General features: G+C 40.3%; 2 protein-coding genes and 1 long non-coding RNA gene across 9 annotated transcripts in view; 1 reads left to right on the forward strand and 2 right to left on the reverse strand.

Moving 5' to 3' along the window:
• Nucleotides 1-571: 571 nt before the first annotated feature.
• On the reverse strand, nt 572-19,148 carry RADX (RPA1 related single stranded DNA binding protein, X-linked). Its single transcript, XM_068204764.1, has 15 exons — nt 18,449-19,148; nt 16,939-17,081; nt 15,964-16,156; nt 12,684-12,792; nt 12,463-12,554; nt 12,246-12,368; nt 11,053-11,151; nt 10,322-10,489; nt 9,672-9,832; nt 9,069-9,259; nt 7,989-8,057; nt 3,294-3,373; nt 2,558-2,851; nt 1,198-1,380; nt 572-783 (listed from the first exon to the last, which is right to left on the reverse strand). Exons 1-15 carry the CDS (start codon nt 19,131-19,133, stop codon nt 638-640), a joined length of 2,736 nt encoding a protein of 911 aa, XP_068060865.1. The 5' UTR covers nt 19,134-19,148; the 3' UTR covers nt 572-637.
• Nucleotides 18,911-22,212, forward strand: LOC137482467 (uncharacterized). Of its 2 annotated transcripts, none has more exons than XR_011004078.1 (3): nt 18,911-19,043; nt 20,484-20,595; nt 21,457-22,212. It is a non-coding gene; the product is annotated as an uncharacterized lncRNA (long non-coding RNA). The 2 variants fall into 2 exon arrangements; XR_011004079.1 differs by having other exon boundaries at nt 21,720-22,212.
• A 1,043-nt stretch (nt 22,213-23,255) lies between these two features.
• Nucleotides 23,256-27,105, reverse strand: part of NRK (Nik related kinase) — a 100,916-nt gene continuing 97,066 nt past the window's right edge. For all 6 annotated transcript variants that reach the window (XM_068204760.1, XM_068204759.1, XM_068204762.1 and 3 more), the window contains one exon: nt 23,256-27,049. In XM_068204760.1, the coding sequence (XP_068060861.1) occupies nt 26,966-27,049 (84 nt within the window). In that variant the 3' untranslated portion in view covers nt 23,256-26,965. The remainder of the gene's footprint in view (nt 27,050-27,105) is intronic.

The raw sequence follows: 27,105 nt of genomic DNA on the forward strand, positions 1-27,105 counted from the left end.
AACAGAGCACCTGACCTTGCTCAGGTGAAAAGAACTGGAAGTGGTTTCCTGGATCATGGTACTGAAGGCACCATGGTATTTAATCCCTTTTACAGTACGCTTCAAGCCTAAAGAGCAGTTAGGCTGCCTCTGGTAGCTTTCACTAAAAAAGATCACTACAGAACATCAAAATTCTCATCCTCCAAATTATTCTAATTTTCAGCCTAAATTTTTATCACAGCCCATTAACTCTTTTGCAAACACTGCCTTAAATATTAGGAAAGCTTGCCTCTCCTCTGTTCTCACCCAGATATATACATTTCCTGTGTATGTTTGCGCACAGGCAAAGAAAGACAGCTGACAATCACTTTGACTCCTTGCTATCCTGCCAAATGATCAGCTCACTGTACTGCCTATTCATCCTTCTTGAACATCAGTGACCAAGACACTGTCTCATCTGTTTCAAGACTGAAAAATAAAGGCAACAATTGTCCTTTCCAGTTACATGGATGACCATTACAACTGCCCTAAGAATCAAGATTTTATATTTGTGTCTGCTAGTCCTAGAAAAGTGCAATGTGTAGAGGGTGTATTCAAGTTACAGCAATTTTATTTCCCTCCTTTTGAACAATATACATTTGAAAATTAAGTTATTAAATTACACTGGATCCAGCACGCCTGGTTCCACTGTCTTGTAGATTTTGCTCAGAAAGACTTCCACCTTATCATCACCCAAGTGACACATGTCCAAGATGCAGATAACATGTTTGCCATCGAGCTCCTTCGCTGCTTTTACAATTTCATCTAGAAGTTAAGGAAAGGTGGTTTTAAGAGGTATTTGTATACTCTGTACACAATAAAAAGGTGTACAGAATTGATAATGTTTTCCATACAGTAATGTTCAGCCTTCTTTCAGTGAAAAATTTTATTCAAAAGTTCCATCAGTAGAAATGATAGAATCAGAATTAGATATGAGTTTGTAGTTTGGATATTAAAATACTGTCTTCAGAAGAGGAGAACAGCTCCAGCAAAAACTGCCTTGAAAGTTCAGTATTACAGCAATTTACTAAAGGTAGTGAAATAGAATTCACATCTCTTTCACTGAAGAGGTGAACAATGTCAGATTTATACCAGAGATTTCTACAGAGGATTAACTCTTGCACTGATAGATAAACCAAGAAATGATAAATGAGTAACATCAGTGAAAGGCAGTCTCACCTGAAAGAGGAAATGTGTCACAAAGCCTCCCACTGCTGGCGGCATTCTGCTGGCATGCAGAGATACAACTCATACAAGACAATAATGGATCATTCTGAATGTCTTCCAGTTGAAATAAGTGGGGATTGTCAGGGCAAAACAGTGGAAGAAAAGCAACATCTATGGCTACGTCATGGTTTATACCTGTTGAAGAAAAATATTTTATGTTAGCAGAAAACTTTGTATTCAGCCCATCAGCAACTCTGTGCACCACTTCTCTTTTTTTAAACAAACCATTGCACTGATTTTATTACATGTTTCTTGTCCATTAGTTAATAATTAATGTCTAAAAACATGTTTTTCTATAGGATTATACACAAGCACGTTCAAAGTGATACGATGTTATGAAATACTATGGTTTAAGGTTAACAATGCTAATAGTTCAGAAAACATTAAACCTTGGAAGCCATTTCATCCTCCTTTTAACTTTATCTGCAAAGGCAGAGAAATTAATTTTACAACCAGAAAAGTGTGCAATGCAGCACTACTTTCATCTTCAATATTGTATTGTCAGTCCCAGGATTCTAATGATTTCAAATATGCAAACACCTTCACTGCAAATGTCCCTCAGCAAATAATGAAAACTTTTAAGTTATGGGAACTTAACATGAGCATTGTTAAGCAAGGCAATTTCTGTCCCCTTTTAACGGGAAAACAAAATCAAACTTAATACCCCTCAATAAAGCTAGCAAACAGATACACATCAACTTGCATATTTATATTTTAATAAATAAAAATCAATCAACTGACACTTCATGTGAACCAGAAGCAGCAAGGAGCAGTTAATGAGTATGGCTAAAATAGAGCCTTTAATTTTCTGCCAAGGAAAGAAGACACTTTAGGAGCAACAGTATGAAAAAACCAACTCAATGAGAATAATGCTGAAAAGAAGCATTTATGGTTGTTCTTTTTCCTTTTAAGAACACTAACTTGCTTCTGATAAACATCTCTCCATCAGAAAATCAGCTGGCAAGTGCAATTGAATAATTTGCCTAATTATGTCAGGACCTACTTCTAACTGAAATAATCAAAGTTTAAGGACTACACACATTCTTCAAACACTGGTAAGACTATACCAAAAACTGAAATTATACGAAAAGTGACACTGCAAACAAGATATTCAGGCATTTCATTGAAAGGTATGTTTAATGAGAATAAAAATCACTCTAAATGGGGACTGTAACAAAAATCTAAAATGTCAATAATTTTTCAAACCTCAGGAAATACCCAGAATCAACTGATTCCTTTAGAGAAATCCATTCAGTTTCTGGTGAACTTACAGTGCTTTTGCTTAACCTTTTTTACAAGGCAAACTACTTACCCAGAATTGTCACTTCGTAATACCCAGGGCCATTAGTACTTTTAAACTCATTGATGTTTTTATCTGTTCTGGCTTCTATTGGCTGGTGCACTGCTGCATGAAGGTTGTACTGTTGCAAAAGTAAGTCTTTGTGCACATAATCAAATTTACATGGGATACTTTCTGGGAAAATTTTGCTGTGATGAAAATAATTCATTAACTTGTCTTTCACTTGTGCCCACAGGTCACTGTGCCAGGAATCACAAGTTCTTCCAGTCTCTTCAGTTTCAGCTATATTACTCACTTCTTCTTGATCTATTATAAGCACAGAAAACATTTAGTTGCTTATATAATTGTATCACTCCTCTGTTAAATAAGGCATGATTTTCATTAGATTATTTCAATTATGAACACATGGCAGAAATTAAAAGGGCCACAAGAAAATGTGAGGTCTCATGCTATGAAGTGCTTCTGAGATACAAAACTAACTTAAAACTTATATAAATTTATTGCCCATAGTGGGAAACCATCCAATGCTGTCCTTTCAAGCCATCCCTTAGAACCCAGCAGGGAACATTGAGTAGAATGACATTGATAATACATTGCTACAGTGGTTCCCCAGAGGCTGATGCAACCTGATGTACAGAGGAACTCTCTTAACAAAAGGTTATAAGGACATCTGTGTTGTCTGGTTTGGAGCTGAAGAAAAGAAGTAGTCTTAAGCCTCCTAAGGTTAATATAACTATTTGCAACGTACCTGTGCAATACTGCAAACTGTCTGACACAGCCTGTCCATTTTTATCTTGCACAGAATGTCCACGCTGATATTCATCTAAGCTATAAAAAGAAAATTATAGTGTGTACACATTTATTTATTTATTTACCTTAAACCTAATTAACCTCAAACTCTATGCAGCAAAAGACAGACTTCTAGTGATAAATGACACAAGCTCGAGTGAATGAGCTGATTCCTTATTGTGAGAGTTGTATACAGCAGCTTGACACAACGAGACGCCCTGTGCTCAGGAAATCAGCTCAGCAGAGCTCAGGAGTAGCCCTGCCCGATTCCTGGCTGTGGGAAACAGACGGGGAAGGGTTGGACACTGGCAGCCCGGTGTCTGCTGCCCTCTACCGGCACCTGGCCGAAATACCACGTGTGACACGACCAAACATCACAGGTGACTCGATCGCAAAAGCCTGGGGCCCAGCATGCGGCTGCACTGTCCTGCCATCCCCTTCAGCAGCCAGAAACACAGCATCAATGGAGTCATGCCAGCACTCCGGAATCCAAAATGACAGAAATGCCAAACCTCTTTTCCTGTGGACATAACTGTCCTGTTGTAACCATCAGTTCAATGAAGCAAACTAGGTATTTGTTAGACTTTTTTTAATAATGAAGTTTTGAATTAATGGTAAGAAACTATTCTTTATCAATCTCTAATAAATTACCTAGGATATTATGCAGGAGAAAAACATAAGAGGCACTCTGCAAGCAAACATGGTAAAATAAACTCTTAGGCCCATGTATTCTTTTCTTCTTTGATCCATTCCTCTTATTAGAATAGAACTCACAGTGATGTCTGAAAAAACTTAGGGAAAGGACTATCTTGATTATCATGCATCACAAACAACTGCAACAGGAAGACTTTGTTAAAGTACCATTAAAATTCCAGACCATCAAAACAGTTAACAATAACGACAAGATACAGACAGCAAAAAAGGAATCAAAGATGAACAAGCTGTTTACTGGACAGCATATTGTATTGATATTGTATTTCATAAGGATTTGCAGGTTTAATTTTTTTTTTCTATTTCATGCTAAGGTGTATCTTGAAAATTTCATGTCAACATTTCCTAACAAATGGAAAATGTCTAAAATAGTATCTAGTGAAAAGATAAAAGGAAATGCACTACAGGTTTTAAGTATGAAAGTATATTTTAAGAAATGCAGTCCCATCATGGATGTATCATCGCTGAAATGACCTCCTTGTGATGTCCAAATCTAGGCACAAAAGGATCCCCACATAAGCAGTACGACCTGTGCAATTACTGCTCACAAAATTAATTTTCACTTTTGAGATTTGGACCTGTCAAACATAAGATGAAACCCCAGCACAGTATTAAGAAAGGCTTGCTCAGAAACCAGAGTGTCAAGTTAGATACACACCAACTTCTCATTAAAGCAGAGGTTTAAACACCAAGTCATACTGCTGACAAGTGGATATTGTGGAAAGTGGATATCATGGGTTTTTTCTTTTAAAATTGTCTAGATTTGGAAGTGAATAGGTTCTAATTTAAAGCAAGCAGAGCCTCAGGAAAATATGAATAAAACTTGTCATGGTTTTTCCCCACTTCTTTCACAGATCTGTAGCTGGGATAATTTCTACCTGCCTAACACATGATTCCTCCAGGCCTGCTTTGTGCTGGATGTGTGAAGAGCCTGACTTGAGCTAGGCTTGTAAGGGAAACTACATGTCTCTAACACAGTCCAGGTGCTTCTTTGTGAATGAACCACTATGTCTGCAATGCACCTGAGGCCACCCAAATCCTTCCACTTACTGCAATGTGCTCCTGCTGTTGTACACCAAAACACCCACAGCCTATTTTACCCATGCCAGCTTTAGGAGAACTTGTGCTCTGCCAGATTTGCTGTTTCCAGCCTGCACTCTGCAGGACCCCCCTTTGCACAGATGTCCACTTGAAAAAATCCTTTCTTCACTATTTTCAGATACACTGATATTCAATTTGTCAGTCATTTTATTTTAAAGTATTGTCATCAAAAATAACACTAGTCAAAATACACGTCAGATCAGTATTTTCAGAAGCTATTGGGAAAATAAGCACGTCCCATGCTTCACACCTATTTCCTAAGCACTGGGAGTAAATGTGATAAATTAAATTAAGAAAAAAAATAGTTACAACTCACAGCTATGCCCAAATAGTGCAAGGAAGTAAAGTGCCTCAAAACAGCACAAGAAAACATCCCACTCACTGGTAAAACTTTTTTTATAGACTGGTTTGAAATGAACAAACTGTTCTGACACCATTGTGATAAACACATCTACCACAGCAAGTAACAGAGAGACCAAAAAGCCTTTTATGATAACTTGACAAGTCTACAAAAATTAATTTTTAGTATCTAGCAATTTCTCCCTGACAAGTTCTGATTTATGTGAAAAAGGGTTGTGAAAGAGACATCACATGCTGTGAAACTTTCGGTCATACAAACCTCAAGATTAATTTCCCTGTATAATAGAGTCCCCATTCCCTAGCGGTCACATCCACAGGAAGGAAAAAGGACAAAAGTGTCTATGTGACAAAAATACAGAAGTGAAACTACAAGGACAGAAGCAGGCAAACAAGTTCATTTCATGCATGGAGTGGGAGCATGAAGTGCAGCATTTCCATGGTAACACACTAATTTTACAAAGATTAAAATTCTAAGAAAACTACTGTGCTTTTTTCACTTTCACATAAATATAATCCTGTCTGAAATTCCTGATCTTTCCTCATACACCATCGCTTCATTCTCTACAAATTAAATTACTTTGGAGTACATTAAATGCTTAGAAGTGCCATTACGTGGAAGATCTTTACTAGCAAGGATATAAATGTCAACAATAGTACTAAATTACCCAGTTTCTTTTTTCTTTCTGAAACCCTTAAAAATCAGGTAGGTTACCTCAGAAATGCAGGAACTGTAGCTGTCAATAAAAAGCCTCAAAATAAACTCTTACTGCTTATAAAACTGCTTATAATAACATACAAAGGACTTGATGCAGAATAGTTTAAGTTAGAATATGTACTTTAAAACCTATCTCTACTATTGGATTCAATGATCCTTGTGGGCTCCTTCCAACTCAGAATATTCTCTGATATATGTGAAGATTGTTAAAACTGCTATTGTTATTTCATCAACATATTAAAGTATTTCAGTGAGAGCTGACATTCTGCTACATCTAAGGAACAGAAAACAATGCAAATTTAAAGTATGTCAGCTAACTTTCTATTTTTCTTTGGCAATTTGGAGAATTCAGCACAATTCTATAGTTAGTTACAGAAATACATGAGTTACCTTTTAATTATATAGAGTGAAACAGCTTTCCATAATCCAACACAGACTTTCTCCTCCTTTAGCTGGGGTTCTAGCACTAATGGCATAGAGTGGACACACAGGTAGCAAGGAGAGTAGCAGATTGAGAAAAGCAGAGAACAAAGTAAACATGCCTTAACTTCTGGCTTCACCTATAAGAAATGGGGAGAAGACATTCTTCCCATCCTCCCCCCACCCTGGGAAAAGCGGAACATTTCTCAGCAAGCAAAAGAAAACAAGATTCCTTACAGTCAAGGAAAATCTGATTTTCCTATGGATTTGTACCACAAGCCCCTGCAAACTCCTGCACCACCTGCAGAACTGCGACCTTAAGCAAGGTGATGCTTTTAATGAACCAGCTGCAAAGTCAAGTAATCATTTCTCCTAGAAAATGCAGTTTCTACCAAAAGGACCAGGAAACAACAGACACATGGGTTCAAAAGAGCCTCATTTATCCCACAGAAAAAGCTGCTGCAAATTAGCTTCCAATAAATGTGTTTCAAGAAAATAGGCATGCTTGTAGGGGAGCAGTACTGGCAGAATGGTCAAAAACTTTGATCAGCTCCCTCATTACCACTGTTGCTCTATTCCTAGCACTGTGATTCTTGGATTTAGGGGGGAAGAGATGCTAAAAGTAAACCAAAAAGGCAACTGAGCCATATATGTAGTCATGACACAAATCCAGATCACTGCCAAAATACAGAAACATCCTAAATTACTAACACCAAGGAGTTCAAACATTCAGGTTGCTCATATTCTGTCTGGAACAAGTGACAAGAATTTATGGCCCTTAAAAATGCTCAAAGGAAAGTAGCTTGTAGCCCCTGGTTAACAAATAAAAACACTAATTCAGTTTTCTTAATAATTTCACTTTTGTAATTATTTCAGTAGGTTCCAGACTTGACAGGGCTCTGGATTTGAAATTCCTAGGCGGACTTCAAAAAAACCCCACCTTCTCTGGATCCAAACTGACTTAGGTTAACAACTGAGCGTTGGGGAGTGAAAGGAGACAGGGGAGTGGCTTCCCAGGGACAACTATACTTACACCTCTGTAGCATCAAGAAAAATGTACAGCTCAGTCACAACCAGAAAATCCATTCATTACCATGATGAACCTCTGTTATTATATATTCCCTTAGTAGAAGTAGTAGCAATATAAGATGTTTAATAACATGCTCAAAATTATGTTTCAGATATTTTTAGAGTCAGTGCAGACGAGTAAATAGAAAACATGAAACTCTACCCTGATCTGCTCATTTTACTTCCTTAGAAGAGGTTCCTGATCTGTAAAATTTTTACTCAGAGTATTTTTGTTTGATTATTGCAATTATTCAACACAATTAATTTCACATTACTTACCCTAGTTTTCTTCTTACAGTCCGCGTAAAATAGGGGTAAGATGATACAGGACTAACAGATGTACCTCCCCTTAAAGTAGGAAATTCACCATTACTTTTCAGTATCTATTTAAATGGAAATTCACAAAGCAAGGGACTTTGATGTTTTTCTTTCAGGCAGAACTAAACTAAGACACTCAAATGCTGGAAGTTTTCATATGGAACAGAATCCACTAAATGTGGTGTAACACTGCCAAGACAAAACTTCTATTTACCAAGGTAAGTACTAAATCTTCATTCAGTGCTAATTATATTTTAATTCATTTCTCCTCAAAATATTCTAAATATCCATTCTCTTCACACATTATGAGTTATGAGTGTGAAAAGTGAAGAAGAAAATATACCCTTTATAGTATGAGAAATCCACTGCAAAAAACCAGATGTGACTGGCCTGACTTTTGAAACTTTCCACCAGGCTCTCAATAGTGAGTATGGCTGTACTAGATTTTACACAAGTGTTGCAACAAAGAGCAGTCTTATACAAGCAGTTACTTTACTCCTGAATTTAACACAGTTGTATCAGATAAATTACAAGATATTTTGAGCCCTTAGGTTAGCACATGACACCATCTACTTTCCTTTCTGTCAGCAAGTTACAGCTACATGCAATACACCCCATTGCCCAGAAATCAAAAATAAGATGTGTTTGAAATTAAGGAACATGTATACCTGATTCTGCATTTTCAGCCAAGCTATCTGATTTTCTCACATCACTGTAACTGTTGTTTGCTCCACAGCTATGTCACTAAACGACATTTGGTTCAAGTATTAACTACTTATATTTCAAATCTGTGAGCTTAATAAGAAAGTAGTATAAATATTAATCAGAAGAGAGCACTGCAAACCTACTTTAATTAATCTTTCATTAGCATGAACAGTGTAATTATCATCACCTATGCTAGGAAAAGTACATAATTACATTTCAAAGATTAAACTATATATGCCTTTAAAGGTTTCTTATTATTTTCTACAGCCTGGGCTCTGGCCTAATTTCTGAAAACACTTTTTAGAAGATCCACCACTTATTCTGAAGAGAACTTACTGTTCTGCATCTCTTCTGAATCTGCGTGTTGACTTTCTCTTGACTGAACTCCTCTTTGACAGCAGAGCTTGGTGCTGATGCTCCCCAGGAGTGCAGGGTGGCCCCAGAAAAGACTTAACTTCATTTTTTCCCTTATCAACACAGTCTTCTTTGGACACAGAAGAACTTCCAAGAGACTGAGAGGTATCTTTCTGCAACAACAGTTAATTGTTTAAGATTTTCAATGCACTTAAAGCTATTTGTTCCAACTCAAAAACCTAAACATTTCTGACAGTCAACTTACATCTAGCAGAAGTTATATTCTAATCATATTAATAAGGTAAATTCTGTCTAGAAAGTGACAAGTGAGCATGTTGCAGCAATTGCCTCTCCCACACTCCAATTTACATCAGGTTATCAGTCAAACTAGTAACTTTTAAACAGTTACAAGTTTTACAGAGGACTGCCAGGACACTTTCAGAGAAGCACTGAATCACTGCTTTTTAAAATCTTGCTCTCAAAAATCAGATTAAAAGTCAATGTAATTATGTTCTGAACTCAAATGCAGAATTCTCCATTCTAATGACAATCACAGCTGCTTTGGCATTAACTCATATACCATACCTGGACGAGTTCCCCTCCTGGGGCTTCTTCAGCTGCATTGCTACAGCTGATGTATCTTATGGCACTAATTATTCCCTGAACAGCAATTCGCTTGTGTTCTCTGTAGTGCAGCTCTTCAATCTCTTTCCCTATTTCACCTATGGGTTTCAAAACTGATTCAACTGCAAAAAAGAAATTTCCAGAATCAAGTTTTAGAGAAATACAGTACCAAAATCTCTGAACACAAGACTAAAAAGATGATTTTTTTTAACTAAATATTGATTCAAACTTATGCTTTTAAAGAATTCTAAACCTTTTTGTTATCCACATCACCTGGAAAAAATTAAAACAATAAACCTCTTTAGCTCATAAACATCCCTTGGTATGCATTATCGGACACTACAATTTCTGTTTCAGGTGAAATTTCCAGTTCAATGTTACCTTCAGAATAACTATTTTTAATTTTGATGTGGCAGAATATTCAGAGTAAAACTTCTGGGTATATGTGTAGCTTATGTCAGCTTATACAATTCTCCTGCAGCTAGCAGTGCAATATTTTCTGTGAGGTGAGGATTTAGCCTATAAAACATTTACTAACAAAAGGGAACTTTTCTTGGAGTAAGACAGACTGGAAAAGGCCACAAATCTTAAAGGAATTTCATATATGATACCTTCATTGTTTTTACAATACTTCAAAAAGCTATCAGGAGGTCGTGGAAAAGGGTAATAGCCACCGATGATAGTTTTCTTTATTTGATCGGCTTCACTTTGTGATTTCGTCCACTGAATGAAATTTTTCACTTTGGCATCCTTGGTGTATGGCTGGCCCTTGTGCCACCCTTTTAAGACAAAAGTAATCAGGTATCAAAACCAAAGCAGGCAACTGACATTTGTTCTCATTTTAAACTCCCCTGAACACTACTTAGAAAAAACAAATTAAGAAAATCTTGACTAGAGAGTACAAAAGATGTCTTTTGTCAAGAGCGTTTTACAAAATGAGTACCTTGAATTCCTTGACTACACCTGCATTTGACACTGAATGTTGAACAAACGTTAAATAACAGAAAAAACCAAAGCAACTAGCAAAAAAGCTCCTAGAATAGGAAAGCTGCAAGTGTTTTATAATGTTTTGAGTAAGTGGTAACTGCCATTGCTACCCTATCAAAAGATTAACAGCCTGAAAGAATTAGGAAACGTATGTCTTAACCTAGAATACTTTTTATAAGATAAACGCATTTAAATGCCTCACAAGAATGCCATTTGCCTTCTTGACTTCGGAATGCCATTTGCCTTCTTGTCTTATTACCTCATAGTCTGTACTGATTATTGTGCTGTGAAATGAAAATATCCTTTTCAAAGAATAACATGAGAACTACATAAAACTAGAACTAGTTTAAGTTACCTGTAATGAATATCTGACTTTCATTTGAAGTTGTAAGGTAAACTGTCCTGGAAGGATTCTCAGTCATCACTCTCATCTGTGTACACACCAAGTATGTCACTGGAGAAAAAAAAACTTCTTTTTTTTTTTTTTCCTGGCAGTTCATTGATTTTAGAATAGCAAGACTGACACACACTGAATTAATTTTATTAAGTCCTCTAAACAAGGCAATTTAGTTCTTGACCCTACACATGTTTCATGCATTTTTTGAGCCTCCATTATAAATTACCATATGGACATGCAATTAAATCTTCAATTTAATTTCAGCATAGATATTACAACTAAAACATGAGATACTTCATCAGGTAGGTTATCACTGAAACAAAGAGTACAAACATTGGTACTAGACAGCCGTGTTTCTTAAGGATAAAAAGTATAAAATCATGAGAAATTATGGCATGCCACTGCAGAACTTCTAAACAGAGCTCAAACTTACTCTTTTGGTCGTATCTCAGTTAAACAGTGGAATGTCCTTCTTTCCCACTCCCCCAGAACACTCAAGATGAATGCAGCCATAATGTAAGCAGGACTGCAGCTGGTGCTGCATCAAATGTTATAAGAAATGCATATCAACACCAACCATTGTTAAAAAAAGGATGAGTGCTTGGAGGAGAAGAGGAAGAAGGCAAGAAGAAATATTTAAAGCTCTTTTAAAATCCTTCATTAAGGATTCCCTAGTTTAAAATTTATTACTCTTAGCTCATGTGTGATAACTAACACAGCTGGGTCATGATTGCTGTTTGGGCAAAAAACACTGTTTCAAAGAAATGAAACTTTTCCACTATCACCTCCTGTCTATAAAAAGCAGGTATTTACAAGTCAAGAGGAGCAAGAGATTTGACCAGCTGCTGCCTCTGATGCTAGAGACATTGCCCAGGTTCTTCTTAACAGAAACATCTGAAATGAAGGAGATCAGAGGAGCCCCAGGCCCAGCTATCCATCTAATTGTTTACGCTGACAGACTGCAATTTGTAAGGGTTTCAAATATGTAAACTATTTTTTATTCTTAGATTTAAATTTCTGATCCACTATCTTCTGCTTGAGAAGATAAATCGTGACATTTTTTTACTCAGTGGCAACTAATCTCAGAAATTCACAATGATCTAGAAAAACATTAAAATAATTATTAGCAAGTATTATAAAGAGATGAATACTTGGATGAATACGCTCAAACACATCTGGCTGAGAAGTTGCAAACAATTCCAGTATGAATGGTTGGTCTGAGGTCCCATCAATGGCATGTGCCCAACGATACAGCCAGAAGTCTTCACTGTGCTCTAGATAAACAAATATTAAGAAAAATGTATGAGCATTTACTTAGAAATTTAGAAACTATTTGATATGTTCAGAAAGTCGTATTTATAGAAAAACCTCTTTTTCTGGCTCGCTCAGCCCTTCCTACAAATGTCACAAGACCAATAACATCACAGGAATGATTGTGCGGTAAGTCATCCAGCTCTGACCTAAAAGCAAAATAGAAGAAAGCTGGGTAAGCGTTCTCAGAAACTCTGCAAAAAGCATTTCAATTAACATTCACTGTAAGGTAGTGTAATTTAAATTCCAGCTTGATAACCAACAAAATTATATTTTACCTTGTGATAAACCTATATTTAACTTCAGGTAATCCCCACTCTGGCTTAACCATTTCTTCTGGAATTATACTTATTTCAGTAGGAGGATCTCGAACATTAAGGCAAATTTCTGACAAAGAAAAAAAAGTCAGTAACATCTACAGCATGAATATAAATTATCATCATCATTGTTATAATAATAATATAACAAAAGTAACAACAACCCATAAAGAAACCAGGGTAAAGTTTCTTAAATATTCCAACTTTGTGAAGTTTTTAATCAACTTCTCTGAGTTCAGGTTTTCATCCAAATAAAGTACAAAATTCAGGTATAACAAAGCAATTTTATCATCTGAGTAATGTTAAACTTTCCAACTGCCTACATGAGCCAACTAGTCCAATCCAGGCAGTATTTTAACAGAAACTAATCCAACCATACTAATTAGACACAAAGTACTTTTGACACTAGCTTTGTTGTCAAATGTCAGTAAGGTCTGAAACTGATGTGCAGACAATGAAGTAAAACAGAACTGGTGCATGAGAATTTCCATATCTGATGCTAGTTCAGGTAATTATTAAGAGGATAGAAATACAACATGGGCATGGAGGAAAACAAAAGGTCTTCCCATGGCTAATCTATAGCACCTGAAAATTGTAATTTATTTCTCAGACTGTTTAGATGCTAAATTAGAAACCTGATGGAGCACTGGGGCAAGCAAGGTGTTCTTCAACCAGAGTAAAAAAATAATGGAAGAGTGGCTTCAGCTTCTAGAATATACAAGGCAGTACTCTGTGGTCTCATTACAGGACAAATCTTGCTGGTATATAAAAAAACCAGAGTCTGATGAAATTTCTTGGGTTTCAGTAAGGGATTATTCAAAAAATGCACCCAGAAAAGTAAGCAAGTAGATATAAATACTGCATGCAACTGTTTATGTAATTATATTGGATGCCTCATCCTGGCAACACAACATTAGGAAGGTGTTTACTTCAAGTCAGACCCTCTACTTAGGAATATTCTCTAGGCTTCTGGTTTCTAGAAATGTATTTGGAGAACAATTGTGGTTTTGCATATGGTCATTTAGGACACATCGCCAAGACAACTCCTGAAACAAAACTTTCCTATGCACCAAAACTATGTCTCAAATGTTTCATTATTTTGAGATTAAATGAATGATGATTTGGAGATTAAATGAAAGTAATTTCATTTAATTCATTTTCAATCCTGACCCTCTGGTCAGGATTATACTCTGGCTAAGGTCAGTCCACACAAAAGCTGTCATCGGTGCCACACAAATGCACTTATGTGTGAAACTGAAATATGCACGCTGCCTGGCAGTGGAATTCAAGGCATTGGTAGTAGGTTCCAAAGGTTTTAGGTTGTGAAACAGCACCTCTCAGCAAGTCCCTCAGTGCTGCAGCTGCAAACCGGGGCCAGCAATGCAGAGCTCACTCCACAGAAGTCTAGGGATGTGCCTGAAGCATAGTGCCCTGCAGGACTCTCCATCTGGAAACCCTTTAGTACTGGGGAATTGATAACTCTCCAGATACACTGTACAATATTTGCAGGTGAATGGTTCTAAGGACACACTGGAAAGTTGGGATTTGATGGAATTACAATTTTAAAATAAATGAAGAAAAAAGTAATTGTTACTCTTGTAATTTAGTGTAATTGAAACTTGAAATATTGTCCCACATTGGGCATATAGAGATACTTAGGTAATAATTTCACTTCATCTGACCAAAAAAAACCCAAAAAAACCCTCACACAATGGAAGTTCCACAAAATCCATGTAAATCCATGTTACAAATGCTCTAGAATTTTTTCTGGATATTCTGCTCTCTTGTGACTCTGTTCTTATAGAACATATGGTCATACCATCCATCCATGCATCATGTGAATTCATATCATGACAAAATTCTCAGCTTTGTGCAAGGAACTGAGATTCTATGCATACTTTTGTATGAAGCAAAGATTTACAGTTTCTGCAGTTTATCTGTGCACCATTGTGCTTTCCAATGGAGTGACATCTAGTTCTTCCATTACACAGCTATTACCCTTTACAGCCCAGTGGCTGACTTGGCTGGCCATTTTGATCTCTTGTTATCGCTTCTACCCCGATAATGCTTGGAAGAAATCAGAAGTGCAGAGTAAATAGGGCCGTAAAAATGCAAAGATATTTGCCCATAGAAAAAGTCACCTCAGATGGAATATTTTACTCTGTCTTCTTTGCATAGAAAGGTTTTGTGGCAATTATAATTGTTTTCAGGGTTGGCTTGTAATTGTCATCACCTTCCCTCACAAACTTCCATTCCTGGCTAAACATTTCTATCTCCTGCCAAGCCACCACAAATACTTCACACACTGAGATCTGGTTTTAATGCAAATATTTATCAGTCAGGAAAGATATTGCTTCTGGCAGTAAAAACATTGCTTATTTTTGTTCACTGTAGCTAACTTTTTGTGCACTGTTTCCTCACTCCATTAGGAAACTGTCACTGTCAGTAAGTTACACACAGATCACCCTTCACCAACATGCATACTGTTTCAAGAACTTATTTGAATTTTCTGAATGTTGGCTGTCATTTTGTTCCGAGTACAAAAGCACAAAATGGTAAAGGAAGACAGAAAACAACCCCAAAGTCGATCCAATCCAGTTTGAAAAGGCCATTACTGCTATATTGCAGGACTTGTATTTTTGTAGTATAGCTCCTTTGAGTATCTGCCACACTAAACAACTGGCAAGTAAGAAAATGCTTTTTCGCAGCCAAGGAATAATCTTCATACACACACTCTCACAGTGATGCTCTTTCAGCACGCAAAAATCATCAATGCAACTTTTTGTTCTGTGGAGCTGTGCAGATACTCTGGGCCCTGACAGTATACACTAAAATCTAAAGTCAGATGAGGTGATGATGTCCTTCAATGACCTGGAAAAAGGTGTGAGCAGTATACAAGTGATATGTGTGTCATTAAGCAGGAAGTAGAATCAGATTAAAAATCATTACCAGAGGCCTATCTTTATAATCTCTGTTCCTCATATCAGGGATTATTTCTTTATTTCTTTATTTTTTAAATAAAGGTTTTAACTAATTGTGGCAGTAAACTTTGTAGACATGATTCAATATAAAGAGGGAACAGCACGAACCTAGACACTCAGACACCTTTCAGAAGTACGAATTAAGGGTTTACACCTCATCAATTAACATCAGCAACAGATCACTTTATTTTATTTCTATGGAGAACTACTTTGCACAGCTGTATTTCATAGACTCAAAATAGGTTTCTGCAATACTTAACCAATTGTAGCAAATCTCTTCATCTGTGAATCCCCTGGGGTGGGGTGTGTTTTAAACGGGTAACTGGATTTGATGGCATACTTGGCAAGGAGCAGCACTGTGCCAACCTTCATACTGTGATACCATTCAGGACACAGAGAATTCCACAAAACCATTGACATCATGCCTGAGCCATCAGCAACTTCAAAGTAAGCCTGAGGGGAAAAAAGAGACAATACACAGTCATTTTTATTATCATTCTGCTAGGTATTTATTTTGGATAATGCACCAGTACTTGACTCATAAATGATTTCTGTTACAAATGGATATAGAAGATGTTCCAGAACTTGTACTGAATACTAGAATGGAAAAAATCCCCAATTTTTAAACTGGGCAAATGCTGAATCTGAAACTGAGCAGTAAAAAAAGATTTTTAAACTAACCCACTATACCTCCAGTCTCCTTTTCCAAGAAGTTTAACACAAAAATATAAGTTAAATCTATTAGATTTAAGTTAAATATATTAGAAAGTTAAATATATTGAATATATACAAGTTAAATATACTAGAAAAATCATTAAGAATTTTACAGTTAAATATTTTATTTGAAAGTCAACAGATGATAGAATTAGGGCCTAGAAATAATTTAAATATCTTGCCTTTTTTTTTGTTTTTGACAGGACATACTAACTCCAACTTTCAAAGCACAGAGACCAGAAATGTTTAGGCTGTTAAACTACTAACACCTCGAAGTATCCTTTTCTTCACAGAAAGCTCAAATGAACTATAGTAACTGAAATGCAGCCACTAAAGTTTGTACACGTATGATCAAAAAATTCAGCGTTTCCTGCTCTAAAGAGCTCAGCATTTTTGTAAAGGCAGCATTTTCCACATAAAATAGCTATAAAGTGACTTTAAGTGATTACTATATGGGAAAAAATATTTTCAAATATCCTACAGCAATCTGAGAGTTAACCTATACATTTATCCCTCTTTACCTGATAAGGCATATCCATTTTTTTCTCTGGTTTTCCATAGTACCTTAGTCTAGATTTGTGCAGGATTCTCACAAGAAGTGGATGGAAGTGCACTCTGCTTCTCCATGTCATTTCCAGATGACCAAGATTAGTCAGTTTGGAAACTAAGGTTAAGGGAAGGGGAAAAGAAAAGACCGAAAAAGAGCATTCATGATTGAACATCTAAGTTTTCAGGAGTAAAGTGGCAGGATGTTACATGTATTTTATTAACGTTTCTAACATTTAAAAATGCTTATCTGCTGATATAATTCACCAATACAATTCTGTTATGAATTGTCTGCACACAGCATAGTTTTGTTTTTTTTTTTTTTAACTGAGAGTGATGACACATTTTAAATGACACCTAAGTGTTGTCAGATGAGCAGAAGGGCTATTACAAAACTCACAGGTGTCAGCCTACAAGGGCATCACACTCGTGCAGAAGTCCTGTTATACCTCTCTCCTCACCAGGCTTCATGGAATGGCCTGAGCCCCCCAGTACTGACCACATTTTGGGTGGCAGCTTCTAAGTGTGAGCATCCTGCCCCACAGACCAGACAAGAGACTACTACTGCACCCAGTGTTTTGGACACTTCAGAAGACTGGGCACAAGCACCACAGCTACATATTTTCAGTCAATGTTCCTAGAGTTTAAAAAACTCTCTCAAAGCAACAGAGAATCACAGAAGGGGCTGGGTTCAAAGGGGTCATGTGTTCCAATACTCTGCCATGGGAGGGACATGCTGCATCAGACCAGGCTGCTCAAAGCCCCATCCAAGCTGGTCTCAAACACTTCCAGGGGCGAAGTATCCACAAGTTGACAACTCCGGGATACCTGTGCTAGAGCCTCACCATCTTCCCAGGGAAGAGGTTTTTCCCACAGGAGCAGGTGAACTGTGACACAGGTGGCACATTCCCAGTGGGGCCAAACACAGCTGGAGGATACCAGGAAGCTCAGCCCAGCTGCACAAGCAATCACAGAATCAATCAGGTTGGAAAACACCCCTAAAATCATCGAGTCCAACCTAAGACCAAACACCACCCTGTCAGCCAGGCCACGGCAACAAGTGCCATATCCAGTCTTGCCTTCAACTCCTCCAGGGACGGTAACTCCATCACCTCCCTGGGCAGCCCGTTCAAAAGTCTAATCACCCTTTCTGTGAAGGAATTCCTCCTAATGTGCAAGCAAAACCTTCGCTTAAGACTACGCGCCCTTTCACTGCAGCTGGTTGCCTGGGGAAAGCGCCCGAGCCCCAGCTGGCTACACGCTGCTGCCAGGTGATTGTAGAGAGCGAAAAGGCCCCACTGAGCCTCCTCTTCTCCAGGCAGAGCCCCCTCAGCCGTCCCTCACAGGACTCGCGCCCCCGACCCTTCCCCAACTCCGTCGCCCAACAAAGGGCAGCAAACGCCCAACAAAACCGGCACCGCCTCCTCCCTCAGGGTGCCCCGGGCGCCCCTCCCGCACCCCTACAGCCGCCTCCTCCGGGCTTACCATCCACATCCACCTGCACCGGGGGCCTGTCCGGTACCCACACGTCTCCATAGGGATCCTCGTTGTTCCAGAGCGGCAGGTAGTGCCTATTGTCCCCGCGGAGGGGCTGGAGCGGGCGGTGCCCGTCGGGCGGGGTGCCCGCGGTGGCGGTGCCCGCGGTGGCGGTGGCGGTGCCCGCGGTGGCGGTGGCCGCGGTGGCGGTGCCCGCCGCCCGCTCCAGCCCCTCGAGGCAGAGGAAGCCGCGGTTCAGGCGCCTCTCGTCGTAGCGGTACGAGCAGCGGGTGAGGCGGAGGCGCGTGCCCGCCCGCAGGCGCGCGCGCTGCACGAGCCCGTTGAGGCGCGGCGCGAGGTGGCAGCGGTGCCAGCGCGCGCCGTCCGCCAGCGTCACGTCGTACCAGTACTGCGGGGGGGCGGCGGGCGGCGTCTGCGCCAGGTACCGCTCCACCGCCACCACCGTCACGGCCGGCAGCTCCGCGGGCGCCGCGCTCAGCTGCGAGGAGCCCTGCACCTCCTCAAACACCCTCTGCAGAGAGAAGGCCCCGCCGCCCTCCGCCGACACCGCCGCCCGGCTCTCCTCGGCCCCTTCCGGGGTAGGGTCCTGCATGACAGCGCTCTGGCCGCCCCTCCCGGGCGAGAGCCGCGGCCCGGGGCGCTGCCGGGGCCGGCCGCAGCTTCCCGCTGTCATGGCTGAGCAGAGGGCGCCGCCCCCGTGGCGCGCGCGCGGGGCGGGGCGGGCGGGCGCGCGCTGTTCAAACCTCCAACGGCCCGGGCGGGGGCGGGGCCGGGGACACGGGGGACAGGAACACGGGGACATGGACACGGGGACATGGACATGGGGACAGGGACACGGGGACATGGGGACAGGGACACGGGGACACGGGGACAGGGACATGGGGACATGGACACGGGGACACGGGGGACATGGGGACAGGGACACAGGGACACAGGGACAGGGACACGGGGACATGGGGACAGGGACATGGGGACATGGACACGGGGACACGGGGGACATGGGGACAGGGACACAGGGACACAGGGACAGGGACACGGGGACATGGGGACAGGGACACGGGGGACACGGGGACACGGGGGACATGGGGACAGGGACACGGGGGACATGGGGACAGGGACACGGGGGACGGGGACATGGGGACATGGACACGGGGACACGGGGGACATGGGGACAGGGACACGGGGACAGAGACAGGCACACAGGGACACAGGGACAGGGACACGGGGACATGGGGACAGGGACAGGGGGACAGGGACACGGGGGACATGGGGACAGGGACACGGGGACACGGGGGACATGGGGACATGGGGACAGGGACACGGGGACATGGGGACAGGGGCGCCGCGGCCGGGGAGCAGCTGCGGTCGAAGCTGAGGCCTGGGGAAGCGGTGGGAGAGGCGGCCGCGGGGTCGGCGGCCGCGCCGCCCCGGCTGTTCTCCGCCAGGCCGGGCCGCGGCTGCTCCCGCGCTGGCTCGCGGCCCGCGCTCGCCGCTGCACTGCGGCGGTGCCCGGCAGCTCGGGGGGACAGAGACCCTGATCAGCGAGCAGCGCCTTGGTCCCTGCCTCCCTGAGAGAGTTCTGCCGCCTCTGTTCCTGGTTCCACAACACTCGTCATTGCTTCTTCCTTACCATCAACGTGGTCCCAGCTGGGAGAGGCTTGTGCCTTCTTCTGATATTGTATTTGTCTTTTACACAGCTGCAGTGTGGGGGTAATCGTAATCATTTTGCCATTGAAACAATCTGCTGAGTCTTGTTTCTTGCTCCCATCTTCAGAAGAAATTTTTACTAGTGGCTCCTAAGTGCATGACATTTATATTATTGATTCTTGTCCCACTGCAACTATCAACTTCTTTATCACACCACAGAATCAAAGAATGGTTTGGGTTGGAAGAGACCCTAAAGACCATATGGTCCCAAATCCTCTGCCACTGGGACATTTTCACTGATCTCATAAAGTAGTCCTGTGAAAGCTTATGGAGATCAAGAACTTTGATATTTTATTAGTGCCTGTATTTTTTCTAGTGGAGGAAACACCTCTTATGAGGAAAGGTGGAGGTAGTTGAGCCTGTTGAAACCACAGAATTACAAGACTGAGAGGGGACTTTATCAATGCCCACAAATATCTGAAAAACAGGTATCAAGAGAATGGGAACAAGTGGTGCTCAGTGACAGGACAAGGGGCAACAGGCACAAACGAATACACAAAGAGTTCCATCTGAATAGAAGGAAAATTTTCTTTGAAGGCAGAAGAGAACTGGAACACGCTGCCCAGAGAGGTTGTGGAGTCTCCTTCTCTGGAGATATTCAAAAGCTGTCTGGATGAGATCCTGTGCAACCTGCTCTGGGTGACCCTGCTTTAGCAGGGGTTGGACTTGATGTTCTCCAGAGATCCCTGCCCACCCCAGCCATTCCAGCAGGACAGAGTGAGGAGAGAGGGGTAAAAAAAAAAGGCTAAGAAGAGCAGCAACTTCCAGTCTTTATAGTGTCACTGGTGCAGATAGTCTTTGGAAATCCAGAAGTACGGCTGCAGCTTATGCAGAGCTGGCTCAGGTGCTGGGCCAGAGCAGTTCTTCCACTTGAGCACAGCTGTATCTTGGTCTACTGCCTTTGTTACTGTGGAGCATTTGCCATGGGGAAATTGGAAGACCTGTTGCCTGAACCATTTAAAAGTCTGTAAAAACTAGACAAAGGGGTATAAAGCACAAGCTTTTGCTGGCCTTTAGAATTCTCTAGGAATGATAGGACATTATGGATTTTATGTCACAGTGCATTCCTTAGTGAGATTATATTGAAGCCAAGTATTGGGTAAAACTTTCACATGGTGTCTTTCTTCCCCAGTAAACACAACTTGTTGTGTGAACTGATAAAATGGCATTTACAGTTTAAAAAAGATGAACATGACCCAAAATGATCTTGCACAGGATGTGATTTCACATCACATACAATGGATAACTACGGTGTTATCACATACGGTGGATAACTACACTTTTTTTAGTTTTTAAATAACCTGTGGGTATAATGAGGAAATCTGTGGACCACTCCCAGCTTATCTCCACTTTTGTCTGTGCTCATGATGTGATTTGCAGAAGAAAGTTATTCATGCACAGGTTATTGTTACATGTGCATTTGTTGCCATTTTTATTGTGGGTCACTGGGGTTTCATTCATTGAAGCTGAAACTTTTGTGGAGTGGTAATGGACTGATGTGAACTGATAGCAGAGTTAATACTTTGTACTGGATAAATCTGTTGCATTGCAGGTTCAGATACAAGATAGCTCCTTCTCTTAGGAACTTGCTCCTGCTGCCTTCTTTCTCACCAGCAGAGGTCCAGCTAACATACCAATTTCAAAACTGGTACAAGGGTAAATCTCTTGCTGTCACCGTGTGAACAACAAGTTTTAAAGACTGGCTCTGTCTGTGAGTTCATCTAGATGTGATTTCCCTACCATACCTGAACAGTGGGACTGATACAACTGTATTAGAAACTGGAAGTTGAGAAACACTCAGTCAGTAATGACTGGAGAGGAGCCATCAGCAGATGGCTGTACCACATCACAAGAACTAAGGGCTTTGTGTTATGCTGAGCCTGCTACATCAGGGCGTGTAAGCAGCTCATTGAAGGCAATATGATTTTTATATGCCTACAACCAAGTGTGCTAAACAATACTTGTGTTCACCCCATGTCAATCAATAGTCTCAAATTCTCAGAGACAATTAGCAGGCAAATATCTTGGGTTTTATATACAACACACTTTAAGAAAACAGTTGTTAGCTTTACAGCAGTGACAGTGAGGAATGAGCTATGCTGAATAGGAGGATGATATTACATTCTGTTAAATATTACATTTAAATACATTGGAGAAATGAAAGGCACAAAAGAATAAAAGGTAATTCTCTAGATTTTAAAAAATTAGCTGGTGCTTACTGTAAAAGTTGTTCATCACAAAGTGTTTTGAGGACAAAAATAGAAAAGTTTTTCTGATGCATTTCACCATTATTTCCTAGGTGCCTTTGTTAAATCTTCTTAGAAAATAATGGAAGTGGTTAAGTAATGCTAAAATAACATTTTGGGTGATTACCCAGCTGACATACCCTTGTCCTTTAATCAGCTCTCTGCACTTTGAAAGGCAGTTTAAGAAAGTGGTGGGTTATCAGCAGGAAGATTTCTTACACTTCTGGTGTGTGGAAATTTGACTTACTGCACAGGTTTTACAATCTATAGAAGTCTTTCCTATAGAGTGCAGTTCTGCTTATGCTTAATTTAACTTAAATGCAGCTGTTTAACCATGGAACTGAACCTGTAACCCCGCTTTTATGATGGTCTTTGGAGAAACAAATGCCAGTGGCAATGAAGACTGTGTGAGCTTACCTGAAAAAAAGTGACTTGGGCTAACCTGGCACTAAGGCTAATGTGCACAAAAGCCAGTTCTTGTAGCATCAATGACACAAGCTACGTCTTTGTAGCTTGTGTACTTTGTACTTTGCTGTAGTTCCACTGCCCTCATCCTACTGGGTGTTTGTGTAAAGAGAAGGGCAGACACACAGAAATCCAGTGAGGTTCATTAGCAGCATGCACAGCACAGCCTCAGGAGCACTCTGTCCAGTCTGAACTCTCACACTGTCACTTGGACATCTTTATCCACACAAGGATATATATTTGTTTTGTCCCTACAGGCAGATATGAATGTTTCCCTAAGGATGGTGACTGGATTTGGAAAACAATAACAAAGGTTTCTACGATTTTTACAACAGCCAGATGTCAATATAACAGAATCATTGCAAGCATGATACTAGTTTTGATTTTTCAGAGTATTTTTATTACTTTTTCAGTTGTACAATCCAAACATTAGAGAACAATACATAGTGTACAGTACATAACTTGCATGGTTCCCAGGTTTTGAAGTCATGTGCCAAGGTTCAGGCTGCAAAAGAGAGTTCACCACGCCTCAAATGAAAGCAGGCACATAGACACAGTTCCACATTGCTGCAGCATTAGCACAATCTTGTGTAGCAAATGCAACATTATGAGCACCACCTGTCATTAGGAGACTGCATGTACCAAAGGGTTAATGACATGGATCCTTAACATTCTGCCCCTGTAGAATTTTTTCATGTCAAAGTGACATCACTAGAAAAACACATTAAGCAGTTTAGTCCTTGGTTTTAAAAGTTAGTGAAAGGGTAGAGCTCGTGAAACACCTCACAAAATGAAACTACAAATTTGATATATATTTTGCACAGTTAGTTATGTCTGGATAACCTTGGTTACTGGATTTTTTTCTTCTGGCCTTTGTACTTTTGCTTTGAGTTGAAGAGTTACTCAAAATACTTCCTCATTCAGTGTACCCCAGTCGCTCCAGATACCTTTCCATTTCTTTGGCTGCTTTCTTTTCCTTAACATCTTTTAACCTTTTGTATTCCTCCTATAGCAATATGCTGTGCCAGACATCCACTCCCTTACCTTTGGCTACTCATGTTTCTTTTCTTCAGCTTTTCCCTCCTCTTCAGTCACTTCCCCTTTCTTCTGTTACTCCTCTCAACATCTCTGGGCTCTTTCTCATCTTCAACCATTCTGACTATCTCTTGATAGAGGGACAATGCCACAGGTTTCTCCTTGTTGCATCCAGTTGCTGTTGCTATTTGCAATACAACTTCTAAATCCTTCAAAAGCATTCCCCTCTAAGTGCCTCATTCTTTCCATAATAACACATGGAAAGTTTTTAATGTTTTTTTTTTAATAGTGAATAGAAGATGAAAATCCAAGTCACTGCCTCGAATTGGAGCTAGAAAGAAGAAAGCTAATAGAGGGAACCAAAGAATTACAATTCCAATGTAATAGTGCATATTCCCTCTCTTGAACTTGGGGTTGTTTGGGTTTTTTTTCCCCTTTTGGCATGGAGTTAAACTTCTTCACTGTGTGTCAATGTATTGTCATTGTTGTAATTTTCTGCTACAGTAAACTTAAGCTTGATCACATTTGCTTCTTTAATCTGTCTATATGAGTTGTTATAAATTCCCACTGTTCTTTGCTAAATTCTTTTCAACTAGTCACTAGCATCAGGCAAATATCAGCCTCCTACCTACTGACACCAGAACAGGGGAGGGAAAGATCCCATGCATCCTCTGTAATGCAGAGGCTGCTGAAAGCACACTTTCAAAATATTACAGGGCAGCCTGGATCACTGATTACTTACAGCACGAGCAGCTTTGCAAGTTTTGCACACCTAGTGTGTGCAAAATCAAAGCTCTTCTTCCTTCACAGTCTCTTAGACTTTCAAGTCAAAAGCAGCTAAGTGTCTTATAAATTGATTGTCTGCAACTTGTAATTTTGTTCTCTGGTTCTCTCATAGATTTGGACTTGTTTTGTTTTATTGGTGGCTTTTTAATTTTTTTTCCTGTTATTTGTTTGTTCTATGAGTCCAGTGCAACGAGCCCAAGTGTTCAGCAGCACAGAGAGCCAAGCCAGGCTTTGCTCATCGGCCCCAGCCCTGGCCCTGGCAACAGGCATGAACATCGCTACCACCAGACAGAGCTCCTGTTGTCACACAGCTCTGCTCAAGCAGTTTCCATTCAGGTTTCAAGTCTGCACACAAGCTAATGACTCACATACATTAAGAACCACTTTGAATATTTAACTGTATTTTTTTAGTATGGTTTTAGGCTTATTCTTCTGTTAGTTAAACATTTAAAAGGAAAATTCTTCATTAAAAAACACTATACATTTTGAGATAAGCTAGTGCCTGTGAAAAGTGCTAGGTTAATAACTTTGGAAAGTGCAGTCCTCCATATAGCAGAAAACGTAACAGCAACAGTGCAGGCACCTCTGGCCTGCCTGCAGCGGGGAGGAGCCAGCACAGGGAACAAGGGGAAGGGTGATTAGCCCCTAGTTTGATTCCCTGCTGACATTCACAGGGACAGCAGTTCTGAGCACCTGTCAGTCACAGCATCACTGCCAGCACCTGGACTGACACCTAGTACTGGACAGCACAGCTGCCACTTCCAACAACCCTGCTTCTGCCTCCTAGTCAACACAGAATCATCATCCTTGAGGTAGGCGAACAGATACTCCAACACACTTTTCCTGCACCTTTCAGTATCAAGTATTTCAAGTAAAAACACCTATTTTCAAGCACTGGAACTAGTGATTTCACTTTTGCCCACAGCATTATCCCTACTGTATCATGTCTGGAATGAACTCTTTTGTATTACATTTGATGCTCTACGTTTTCAAAGCACATCCAAAAATCAGCTACATGAGGATTACATTAAACCCTACAACTGAATCATAGTATATGATTATATATAGTGTGTATATATATATATATATATATATTATATCTCTATAGTTTTATGGCCAACTTGTAAGCCCCTGAGAACAGAGTTTATGCAGAAACACTGGCACCAATAACACTAGAAGACGCAGCTTTATTTAGATGTAATTAGCATAGAAAGCACCTGGAATTATTTATATTTTCTATTTATAATAGATTAACTCTTTGGATAGTTTCATAACTATATTAAGAATACATTTGTTCATCTTAATATCCATTGTGGAAAGATTATATTTACATACAAATACATAAAGACTTGATGTGAAAGAGCAAGAAGGAAAAATAGAAAGTGCCTGCTCTTGTGCCTTTCTTTATATACATGGGTAGTGCCTTTAAATCAATTTATATGAGTGTGGGTCCCAGCTGTGAATGAAAGTTACAGGTTCTGTTTCATAATGCTTTATGCATCTATGATTTTGACTGACTATTTAAACCGTTTTTACAAATACATCCTACAGTAACTGTGTCTATGGGCTCAGGCATCCAGCCCTGAGAAAAATGCAGTCTGCCCCCCACTCCATTTGTAAAAATCTCCCAGCTGGGGCACATATTCAGAATTAACTATTTTTACAACTCTGTACTGAAACACACCTGTCCACCCAGCACAGGGGATGATCCCTCAAGGTCCAAGGAGGGAGGATCCCTCAAGCCTTCTGGTCTGCGCTGGGACCCACCACAAACCCTTACTCCTTCTCTGCTGTAAGGCTTGGACGAGTCCTTCAAGTTCATCTTGGTGACAGTAACAGCTTGCTTAAACTGCAAAAGGAGCCCAATCTCAATTCAAAATAGATTCCAACTGTGGTTTTTTATCTACCTACAGCTGTCACTGTCCATAAAAAGTGACTTCAGTTCAAGATACCAACATTACATCACCTGTGAAAGCAAAACTGTCCATTTTTCAGAGTACAGGAGCTTCTTCTATTGGCTACATTCTTCACTAAAGTCTCCTTATACAATCTTTGTTTGCAACATACTTTGAAAGACAAACTAAACATGTTTGCAGTACTTCAACAGGAAAATGAAATTCTTTCCAGACTGAAAGAATATGAATTTTAGTAAGTCAATAATGACAACATTTTTGTAGGTAAGAAGTGCAAATTTGTGTGTATTACCTCTGAGAATTTTACACTGCTACCTACAGGGAATTTTTCATTTTCTTCATTTTGATGTGCTTTACCAGTTGAATAGTACATTTTGACCAAGAGTCATAAAGTATATTTGACTGCTGCCTCCTGACTGTACAGATGCAAAGAACACCTTGAAAGGGGAAAAAAAGAAGGAAAAAAATAAGATGCTACTGTCAGTTTATATTT

This window comes from Anomalospiza imberbis, chromosome 14, assembly GCF_031753505.1.
Source record: "Anomalospiza imberbis isolate Cuckoo-Finch-1a 21T00152 chromosome 14, ASM3175350v1, whole genome shotgun sequence".
Taxonomy (NCBI): domain Eukaryota; kingdom Metazoa; phylum Chordata; class Aves; order Passeriformes; family Viduidae; genus Anomalospiza; species Anomalospiza imberbis.